Source organism: Bombina bombina, chromosome 1 (assembly GCF_027579735.1).
Source record: "Bombina bombina isolate aBomBom1 chromosome 1, aBomBom1.pri, whole genome shotgun sequence".
Taxonomy (NCBI): domain Eukaryota; kingdom Metazoa; phylum Chordata; class Amphibia; order Anura; family Bombinatoridae; genus Bombina; species Bombina bombina.
The window spans coordinates 567208594-567220877 of record NC_069499.1 but is presented as its reverse complement, the minus strand read 5'-3'; the positions used below and the strand labels follow the sequence as shown (position 1 = coordinate 567220877).

The 12284-nt window shown below is 34.0% G+C and overlaps 1 protein-coding gene across 1 annotated transcript in view; it reads right to left on the bottom strand.

Annotated features, from left to right (window-relative positions):
- MAP2 (microtubule associated protein 2) overlaps positions 1 to 12284 on the bottom strand; it is a 237659-nt gene that overhangs the window by 49170 nt on the left and 176205 nt on the right. Inside the window, exon 7 of the mRNA XM_053698776.1 lies at positions 4240 to 7812. Within this exon, the coding sequence (XP_053554751.1) occupies positions 4240 to 7812 (3573 nt within the window). The remainder of the gene's footprint in view (positions 1 to 4239; positions 7813 to 12284) is intronic.

Sequence of the window (12284 nt, the reverse complement as noted above, 5' to 3'; positions counted from 1 at the left end):
AGGGCAACAGTATAACGTTAATATATATTTTTTATAATACAAAGACTCTCAATCACAAATATGAGAAAAGCAATCCAGATACTATAAAGAGCAACATAGGACCAAGAGACTATAGCTCTCCATACTAGCTCTTGAGAATATTTCTCAGTTACAATCTACTGCTCTAAGTACTACCAGTTCTACTTCTGTAGCATAATCATAACATGCTGTTTTCTCACGTAGCACAGTGAGTGTGTTTTTAAATCTCCAGGGCAGCATTATCATCCATCAAAGCTGTCTTTTTAAAAAAAAGTGATTAATAAAAGTTAATTTTTAACGTACAATGTTTCTCAAGTTGTTCAAGGCACAGTAACTTATTTAAATTACTGAAATAAATATTATTACAGTGCATAAAAGCATTCTTTTTTCTAATGACTAACCTGCCTCAACAGCAGTACTAGTCATAAACAGTACTAAATCTAGGAGGTTCATGTGATAATTTCTTAGACCTTGAAGACTGCCTCTAATCTGAAAGCATTTTGACAGTTTTTCACCACTAGAGGGCATTAGTTAATGTGTTTCATATAGATAACATTGAGGTCAGGCACGTGAAGCTCCTAGGAGTCAGCACTGATTGGCTAAAAATGCAAGTCTGTCAAAAGATCTGAAATAAGGGGGCAGTTTGCAGAGGCATAGATACAATGTAATCACAGAGGTAAAAAGTATATTATTATAACTGTGTTGGTTATGCAAAATTGGGGAATGGGTAATAAAGGGATTATCTACCTTTTTAAACAACAAAAATGCTGGTGTTTACTGTCCCTTTAATTGGCAAATGCTAGAGGAGAAACTAAATGTTTAAATACAACATTAATTTCTGGCCATTATGTGGCAAACAGGGGCTGTTTTAATACGATTGTTGCCACAGACTTGCACGTCATCATCATAAAATAACATCAACGTAAGTACAATTTCAACAAAATTTGCCTAAAAAAATATTGTGGAGATAACCACTTTTGGCTTCAATATGTACTAAGAAAGCATATTATTGCACAGAGAACTATCTGTATTACAGATACCTCAGTATTCTATGCTTTCATTTTGTTAATTCATAAAGTGCAAGAAAATATTAATTATTGTATTGACAAGGTTATGTCTACCAAATAATGCAACCCGCCCACTCTCCTAATCAAACTAATAATTATAAAGCTGTCTTCTCAGATGCTTATTGCAAGCAATCTTTTCTTTTGTTCTAACTTCATTTACAAAACCTTTGTTGATGACAATACAAGATAAATACGACATTTGACAGTATTTTTAAATGTTGAACAAATAATTTAAATGAAATTAAAAACTTTTAAGACAAAAAAGATATTCACTAAGGTTAAAAATAACTCAAACAGCATTGTTTTTACCTATATTTGCTAAAACATGTGAAAAAAATATTTTCTCTTAAATCAGATTAGATTTAATTTTACTCCACTGTGCCCTGGGGACTGAGGATGAAACTTTCACTGGGGGAGACGGAAAAAGCGACACAGCTGCCCACTGAAAATTATCTAAAAAGGGTCTTACCTTCTATGTCTCCCATAGAAAGTAATGGAGCTCCCTAGAAAGGGAAACTATGCTGGGCAGAGTGAAGTTAACGGGGGGAGGGGTGTGCTTTAAAAATTAAATCCTGCAGCCAATTCAGATCAGATTACTTTCCGCATATAGTACCTTACAATCGCCTCTATTTTTATACACACAGTAAGTGTTTTAGTTATTTTGACACAATCTTGCCACCTTTCAGTTTAAGAGAAAAAAACAGCGAGATGTGCAGGGGGGGAATGTTTAGGGAATACACCAGACCTGATGGTCTACACCCATGAAAAGCAGAGGTTGGAAAACAGTGTTTTTTGCATGCGCAGTGTCGTTTTATTATGATTTCTGTCTGTACGCCTTAAATAGTTTTTTCCTGCATAATTTCAATTTGATTTTAATTTTCTATAAAATATAATTTTTGCAGAAAATATTGTTACGATTTTTAATGCAATTAAACAATACATTTATTTCTTGTGTATTTTTATTTATATATTTCCTTTATTCATTTTATATGATTTTTAGTCCTATTATAATGCATGCATTGCCTTCATATACTTAAACACAGGGACCTAATATTCTTTTAAATTGATAAAATGATGCAATCAGAAGTTACACTTTATACAGAGACTACAAATGAAGTTAATACTGTATCTGCAAGGAACATTTTATTTAGTAATGAGCTAGATTAATAAATAATAATGCTATGAAAGAGTCTCAAAAAAGTTCAAGTAGGCAAATTGTTTTTTAATTTAATGCAATTAATAATTTGTGTAATTTTGAGTAAATTAAATAAATGTCCAAACATTTTACTGCAATCTTAAATGAATGTTTGGGTGATCATAGTTTAGTAGTATACATGTTTTATACTAAGTATAAACATGTGAAAATCTATCCCCAAAAATATTTTCTGATAGACTGGAATACTGTTTCCAGGATCCCTCCATTCTACCTTTTATTATGGTTAGTAGTCCAAAGTCACTGCTAAAACAATTTGAAAATTGGAGGTTCATATGAAATTGAATAGTCTCAAATTTGAAGAAACCCATAAAAATCCATGGAAAGAACTGACCCGACTGTCAATCAAACCCAAAATCTGGAATGTGGCAGTATCCTTTTAACTTTACAAGGTGCAGAGAAGATACCAAAGTAAATGCATTTAACATTAAAGGGACATTATACACTCATTTTTTCTTTGCATAAATGTTTTGTAGATAATCTATTTATATAGCCCATAAAGTTTTGTTTTTTTTAATTAATGTATAGTTTTGCTTATTTTTAAATAACATTGCTCTGATTTTCAGACTCCTAACCAAGCCCCAAAGTTTTATGTGAATACGCTCGACTACCTACTCCAGCTTGCTCCTGTTTGTGTAAAGGGTCTTTTCATATGCAAAAGAAGGGGGAGGGGGGGAGTGTCTTATTTGCCACTTGCAGTGGGCTTTCCAGCTACCTTTTCAACAGAGCCAAAGTGACAGCTTCTAAGTAAGTTTTTAAACAGTTTTATACTGGATTTTTATATCAGTATCTGTGCATATTATTCTTTATAGTAGTGTCTATTACATGCAGTTATATGAAAATGAGTGTATACTGTCCCTTTAAGGCCTAGTTTACAAGTGGAGCGCAAAATTGCACTTCCGCAAGCGCAATATTTGCGCTCCACTCAGTAATACTGGCACTTGCAAATGTGCGCTGGGATTACAAGTAAAGCAAACTGTTCACATTGCATGGAAGCTCATGAGATCGTGCTTCCATAGGCTCCAATGGGAGCCTCGTTTTGATGCCAATAGACACGGCAAAGAACCTAGTGCAGCGCAGGGGGTAAGTATCGCAGTGTTGGGCAGTATATTTAAAATATATATGTATATGAATATATACAAAGATATATATTTCTGTGTTTATACATGTACATACACATATTAACGTATCTAAGCATATACAAATATATTTACCGTTTAAAACACAGTCCCCATAGACTGCTATATAAAGGCACTTTTCAGTGACGTTTTCTTTCTAACTTTGTGCAGTTATTTTAAAAAAATTTAAAAAGATACTCATATATTTTTTTTATTAATAAAGGAACTGTACACATTATTTTGGGGGCAATTAGGGGACATTTTTTGAATTATCAAGAGGTCTGACCTCTGGTTAATTTTGCTTAGCGCAAAAGTGCTACCGTGAGCTTATGGTGGCATTAACCAGCCACTTGTAATGGCTGGTTATTTAAAGTGTGCAGTAAATGGGCAAAGTTGCCCCTTTATGAGAGAACGTTAAAATAGCGCTCCACTTGTAATCTAGCCCAAAGTAAGAATAAAGTAAATTAGCAGGTTATAAATTGTACCTAGCTTTTTTATTTAGAATTTATATAATATTCTAAATAAATGTTTGCCCTATTTAGTCCAATAGACACAAATATGCTAATTTAATCTATATTGAAGCATAGTTATAAATTGAAAAGTGTCTTTTTGTCCTCTCTTGGTTTTTAATGGTAATGCCAAAAATGAAACACAAAGGCAAGGTATCAGCACTGACTTGGCTACATTGAAATCATACTTATTTTTTACTATTATTTTGATTTATAAAAACTTATATATTATGGAAGAAATTTAAACTAGAGTTAAAAATTATATAACAATGCTGTAAGGTTATTTAGTTACTAACAATGAAAACCAAACCCACCTTGTGTGTCCACCCAGACGCTGTCTGTATCCAACACAGAGTCATCTATAGTGGTCTCATCTTTGTAATCATCTTGTGTTTCTGTTTGATATTCAGTCATGAGGGTCTCCTCTTTTTCTGGGGAAGCTGGTGTGCAAGGTATCTCATCTGTTGGTTCATCCTTTGGTTCTTCTTCTTCCTCTTCAGTGTAAAGTTTCTCCTCACTTTCTTCAGGCTGATAACTTGCAAAGCTCACACAAGGAGCAACAGGCTCCCCTTCATCCACAGTAGTTTGCACTACCTGAATAAAATCATCTTCAACAGTGACAACAGACTCTATGACTGGCATTTCCTCTACTGTGGGTTCTACAGCTGTCTCTTCCCCAGCTTCCATTGTTTCTGCTTCCACCTCCTGCTCTGGGACATCTGGTGTGAGTTCTTTGTCACTTTCCTCTAGCACATTTACTACCTGTTCATCTTTTTCTTCTTCAAATTCAGGTTTTATTATTTCCTTTTCGTCTTCTTCCTTTTCCACTGTTTTCTCTAATAGTTGGTCATTTTGTGACACTATTACATTTTCCATTTGTTCTTCATCTGTTTTCTCATGCTTAGACTCCTCTTTCAGAGAAGCAGTGGGATCTGAAGACTCCTGTGGGCCATCTGGAGACTTCACTAGTTTATCTTGTATCTGAGATTCTTCTACAATAGGTTTCTTAGACACTTCCAAAGTTGCTTCTACAGCTTGCTCAGGCTCTCCACTGGATTCATAAGATTCCTCCTTGTCTACTGCTTCTTGGTGTACCAAGTCAGGCTTTCCTCCTTTTTCCTTTAAATCACTTTCAGAAAGTTTGATACCTTCCTTGGAGAGAGAAATGTCTTCATTTGTATCTGCTTGCTTGACATCTGTCATTGCACTATCTCCATCCTCTGCTTTACCCGGAACAGCAGCTTCTTTTTCTTCTTCTGAGTCAGCTCTATGCTGTGATTCCACCTTACATAGTTCACTAGTCTCTAGATGACTCTGTGTCTCCTCAGTAGAAATCTTTATTTGCTCTAGGTTTTCATAATTGTCCTTTTTAATTGTATCTGTCTCTGTAAGACATGTGCTAGTTTGTTCCTGCTCCAGTGGAGATGTATCTACAGTTAATTTATCCTCTTGGATAATACATGGTTCTAGACTGACACTGTCATCTAGATTCTCCTTTGTGCCTTCCAAGACATTGTCAGCAACTTCCTTTTCTGATTTAAGCACATCTGTTGTTTCAGAAGCATCTTGTAAGACTACTGACTCTTCACTCTTTTCTATTACTGTATTAAGATTATTTTCAGCTACTTTTTTCTCTATTTCATCTTCCAAAGTGATTCCAGGAATTTCACCAGAAAGTTCTTGTCTCTCTTTTTCAAGTTTCTCTGCTGCTGCCAGTTTAACTTCAATTATAGACGGATCTACAGCAAGGCCTTCATAAAGGGTGGACATTCCTCCACCAGAACTTTCACTATCCTGTACTGGAGAAGGTAAGGGTACAGTGTATTTGTTGAAAACACAATAACCTAATTCTTCTTGCTGACTGTCTGCCTTCAAAAGGAGATGGGTGTCTTCTATAACATTTGCTTGCTGTATCAAACTACTTTCCTCAATAGTGATTTCAGAAGCACCAGACTTTCTTCGATCAGCATCTGCGCTGGCACTTTCAGAATCTAATCTAGACCGTGATCCAGTTAAATCTAACATCTCAGGGAGATCAGGAGCCATTATTGTGCCATTTTTGTAGTACTCTTTAGGAGGATACTGGGATTCACACAATGGTTCCAGTTCAAATCTTTCCTTCCCTGATACTTTATCTGTTTCTTCATTGTCCTTTTCTTCTTCTTCCTCTTCTTGCTCTAGTTCTTCTGGGAAAGAAGGTGCTTTTTCTAGTGCTGGTGTAGAAGCTGGTAGGTCAGACTCATCTCCTTCATCCTGGCTTCCACTTGTATTAGATAATATATCAGTAGCTAATGGAGACAGATCATGAGCACGTGCATAGCTAAATCCAAGTGCTATGGAGTCAAGGCAAGACATTGGGAGATTGATCGACATGCTTCTTTGTTCAATTGCAGATCTACCACCAAGTCCTAGACTTCTGCTTAGAGTCAAATCATCCTTATTTTTGTTCAGGAACTCAGATTTGTCTGCATATATATTTGGATCAATTGTAAATATTCGGTCTGTAGAAGTAATGCTAGATTGTGGCTTTACAGATGTGAGTGTGCTATACCCTACTTCTTGAGCAGGAGAACTAATCTTCTCTTCAACAACTGGCTGCAAGTCTTCATTATCTTCATCTTCTTCTTCTTCTTTAGATATATGAGGGATGGAACAAGCCTCGTAAGGAGACTCTTTAACATCAGATAATTCATAGTAATCACTGCTTTGTTGAGTATCACTTTCAAGTGCTTCTTCTTTCAAAGCAGATGTTTCAAAATAGGTGGACATTCCTGACTTATCCTGTTCCTGACATATTTTAGAATCAGAATGTTCCTTAGTATCATCTTTAGGTTGGTGCAGTTTTTCATCAGAAACCATTGGCTTGGAATCCTTTGTGTCAAGTGTTTCAAATACCTCTTTAACACCTTTTGTTTCACTTAGCTCACTTGAAACTTTAGAGCTTGTATGCTCTTTAGTTACAGAGCTGTCTACATGTGTGTCTTTATCAGGATATTCCATCAGACTGTCCTTGTGTTGTTCTATACTTTCTATAGACTGTAGAGAGGTACCTTCATCGTGTTTAGGCTGAATTCGGGTTGCATCAAATGGATGTGATATCTCAATATCATCATGATCACCTATTTGCTTGTTGATTTCATTGTTATTTGCATTTGAAATAGAAATGTCTTCTGAAAGTCCAGTAGGTTTCTCAAAAACCATTGGTTGCTCTTTACTTGATATATGAAAGGTTTCATCTTCTGATATAGCTCCCTCTTTTTTGTAGCTATCAATTGGACTATCTTTGGCTATGGAAATATCATGGGGTGTTCTTTGTATTTTTATTGCAATATCCTTGTCAGTAGTATCTATGACAGACAATGAGGTATGTGAAGAATGTTCATATTTGATACTCTGACTCTCAATCTTTGCAGATCCTTGTGTTTCACTAGAACTTGAAGTGAAACTAGAGAAATGAACATCAACCTCATTCAACTTTTTAATTGATGCAAGGTCATCTTTGTCTTCAATAGATGAATCTCTGCTTGAATCCTGAACTTTGATTTCTTCAATTGTTTTTGTGTCCTTTGACATGTCAAACAAAACATCATGTTTTTCAAGAATTGGTGATGTAGGTGTGCATGGTTCTATGGAGAAAGCCTCAAATTTTGGAGAATCCAATCCTGACCCAGCATTTGGGGATTCTTCTAATAGTGGAGAAAGGAGCCGCTCTTCCATTCCACGTTTCTTCAAATCCTTTTCATAAGCATGCAAAGTCAAAGTATCTTGCTTTATTTCCTGCTCAATCTTACTCTTGGTTGTTGGTTCTACAGTACCAAAGGCCTCAGTAGAGAATGAACTTGAATCCAATGGTTCTTGTATCCCCATCTTCGAGGCTGCAAGTAAATCTAAAGCAATTGTGTTTCACAACATATTAATAAAAAAATTGTTTTATTGCATACCATTCATTCAGCGTTTGCACTGTGAATGCAGATTAAAGCAATGTGTATTTAAAAAGGCATAACTTGGAAAAACAAACATATTTGCATGTTAAAAATAAAATGTAACCTGGTTAATATGCATGATCTGTAATATTTTTTAATTTTTTTTAATAACAATATGTGTGATACATAACTTAAGAAAATCCAAAATCTTATTCGCAAGTTCAAGTGTATAGGTCTATTTACAATGATCTCTCTTGATTGAAGGCAAAATATTCTAATATCAATGCCACAGCTTTGAGGTTACAGTATAAAGAACTCAAACTATGTATAGGGAAAGATAAAAAAGACAAGGCATTTCAATAACCATTACTTTAAAGGGGCGCTAGTGCCAACACAAAGGTTTAAAGGGACATGAAACCCAAAAAATTGTGTTCATCATTCAGATAAAGCATATCATTTTAAACAACTTTCCAATTTATTTCTATTATCTAATTTGCTTCATTCTCTTGGTAACATTTGTTGAAATGCATACCTATGTAGGCTCAGGAGCAGCAATGCATTACTGGGAGCTGCTGATTGGTGGCTGTACATACTTGCCTCTTGTCATTGGTTCATCCAATGTGTTCAGTTAGTTTCCAGTAGTGCATTATTGCTCCATCAACAAAGGATACCAAGAGAATTAAGCACATTTGATAATATAAGTAAATTGGAAATTTGTTGAAATCGTTTGCTCTACTTGAAATCAAATATATGGCTTAAATGTTAAAGCTCCTATTGGTGTTTCTACATTATATATTGTTATGATTTTTTGTTCTCTGTGCCATTGGTGAAACATAAGCAACAAGCTTCATTGTTTTCTGATGCTTTGTTCCCACTAATTAGTAATTACCTAAATACCCACTGGTACAAAAATCCAGCCAGTGTCCACCTCCAAAGCAAGAGCACACTCATTTGTTTGGAATGCAAACTAGTCATAGGAGATCTCAAAGCCAAAACAGATAACATTACATCTGAATATAAAAAATGAACAAACAGGCAAGGGATAGGCTTTAATGCAGTACAGACACAAAAACAAAATAATTTTTTTTTACCTTTAATAACATAATTGGAAGTCTCTTTGTAATTGAATTGCACATATTGTCAACAAAAAGTCAGCATATTAACCAAGTCACATCATACTGACACAAAACAATGCAGTTTATAGGCAAACATCATAGCATTCAACAAATCCATACATTCACTTCATTTATATAAGGATGAATCACTATATTACTTGAAATTAAACCTTACCCTGGATGAGCTTTAAAAGACTTGAAATGATAGGCAAACCATAATTTCTTTCTTTCTTTATCAAGTGAAAACAATGACAGCAGATATGGAAAGGTCAATAATAAGTCTTCTATTATCCTTTTGTAAAAGTATTTACATTAAAACAGAAATGATTGTTACTCTGAGTGTCTGAGGAAATTATTAATTTTAATATACATTTACATTCATATTGTGAGCCTATGGTGGATATTTATCAAAGTGTCAATCTTGGTGCATTCGCCGGTGTCAATACACTTGCCAGACATCGCTGCCGTGGATCCACATACAATACCCTTATTTATAAAAAAAACATAAAAAACACACGCGTCAAGTACGGCGCGATGCGCATCGGACGGTTGTTAACTAACAGTCATCGATGTCGTGATTATTCTGTTTTTTCCCAATTTTATTTATACCATTTAATTACAGTCAATGAACAAGCACATTTCTCTAAAGCTAATCTTTTATTTTTCATCTGTTAATGTCCAAGAAATAGCTAGATTTATACCTCAACAAACAATATCTCATAGAAAGTTATTTTTATATTTATTTGTTATACGATACTTTCACATAAATTAATGTGTATTTGTATTTCTAGAAGTCATGCTATGCTTTTATCTCATGTTTTTTTTTTTATATAAATGATTATTAATGCTAGAATTTGTACATATATCTTTGCACATACTTGTGTATGTGTGTGTATATATATATTATATATATATACACACAAAAAGATCAGCACTCACCAACAGACCCATCCACTCTGTGCCCTGCTAAAAACGTATACAAATAGGCAATCTTGTTGATCAGGACCATAAAATGTGTTTTATATGACACAATAAAGGTGGTTGATATTTCTCTTGGTGCCTGCTTGTTCTTGATGTTCGTATGGGATTCACACCGGGTCCTGATCAACAAGATTGAAATATATATATATATATATATATATATATATATATATATATATATATATATATATATATATGTGTGTGTGTTATGTAAGAAATCTTTTGCAAACATATTTACATGTCACTAAATTCCTTTCTTTGTTCTAAACAATGTTGTCTGTCATATCTCTGTGTTTATTTATACCACTATAAGTATATAGTGTAAATGTATTATTATTCTGAGCAGGAATAATTGCGAATATAACATGTCATCAGGGTATCTTATGTATTTATTTGCAATCAATGGATTTTTTAAGCGCTGGGACAGTTTTCTATCTGTACCTGTGTAACCCCTCCTGATTGCAATCTAGTTTTAAAAACCACCCCTACACAGGTATTATAAAATGGGCTAGCATATAAGATGACATTACTTACTGAAAAAGAAATTCAACAGAAGGAAAAAATACACTGAAAATAGCATGATTTTAATTTCTGCTGTATCTGAATCATAGCAGTTTAATGGTGGGCTATCCCTTTGAGCTATCAGCTTCAGCAGATTATATTTAATCAAACATCAATTCGAATTTTAAAATCATTGTCTAAAATATTACACTGTGTGTCGTAATGTCAGCATCAATGTTTATCTTTAATACTAATTTCACATATACATACTTTCCAAGTATAATACACAATGTAACAAATAGCACTTACAAGTTCTGATAAATGATTAATAACACATGTATCGAGCAATTTGATTCGTTAGTGATAGTTTAAAATGTATATTTGAATCAGATTGGCTGATGTCATAAATCATGTGATTGTGCATATTCCAATCAAAAGTGGTTGAAAAATTCACTAGTGTATGGGTTGTTTAGAAGTTTGCATCATAATGGGTGCGAAAAGTGTTGCGTTAAATTTGGTGCAAAGTGGAGAGTGGGACTTTTATTACATGGCTTAAACATGGTGCAAATAGATTTTTCCAAAAAATTAAAAGGAAGTTAGCTATATTATGTTGTGAATTTCATTTTTATATCTATTAGTGCAACAAGTTTGGGGCAAAAATTTGCAATAAATTTGGAGAAATAATATTGTCCCCTTGCTTTGTAATGAGAGACAAATTTGTAGCATAATCCATAAGTAGTAATGTATTTTTAATTTTTATCCCTATATCTACTAGTGCACCAAATGTGGAGCAATAATATTGTTTGATTTAGAAATGGTATACAATTTTAACAAAGTTTTTAATTTACTTTTATTATGTAATATACTTCATTCTCTTGCAGCATCGAACATAAGCTTTCTGTGTTTTCAGACTCCCATTGATTTCTATGGCATCCGCAGCCTCAAGGTTGGCGGATTGAAAAGTAGGAACGCTGCGTCGGAATAGACGCGAGCGTAACTGTTAAATGTTTGATAAATTGGAAAAAGGGTCAAGTAGAATCGAATGTGAATTCGAAAACATCTGTAATGACGCAAGCATCGATCTACGTCGGATTGAGATCGCGGGAGTGTATATTTCATCACACATTTCAACATTTGACAATCTTGACGCTTTGTTAACTATGGTCAATCTCGTGTCAAATACGACGTGAGATTCTAGCGTATTATCAGTTGACGCTTTGATAAATATCCCCCTATGTGTTTGACGCAATTGTCAGTTTTTACAGTAATACTCTTTTGCTAATATATACTTCCTACAAAAGCTCATTGGCTGACAGGTACTTTCTTCTAATGCTCTTTGGGTGTTAGGAAAAATGCTCATTTTACCTATTATCCACTAAGTATTAGTAAAAAGTACAAGAACAAAAACAATAGATGCTATGGTTGTTTTAGTTTATATTAAATTGTAAACAGATTTTACTCCAGGTTTTGTCTCTCTGAAAAAATATTTAGATTTCAATTTAAATCAATTTCAAGAGCATGTGAAAAAAACATGGAAACTATAATAAGATGCCAGGAATTAAAAGGATACTTAATGCCAAATGTTTTCTTTCATGATTCAGATTATGCAATTTTAAGCAACTTTCTAATTTACTCCTATTATCAATTTTTCTACATTTAGCCACCAATCAGCAAGCACTACCCAGGTGCTGAACCAAAGATGGGCCAGCTTTCTTACCTGCTTATTCAAATAAAGATACCAAGAGAATGAAGAAACATTGATAATAGGAGTAAATTAGAAAATTGCTTAAATTCGCATAATCTATCTGAATCATGAAAGAAAAAAATTGGGTTCAGTAT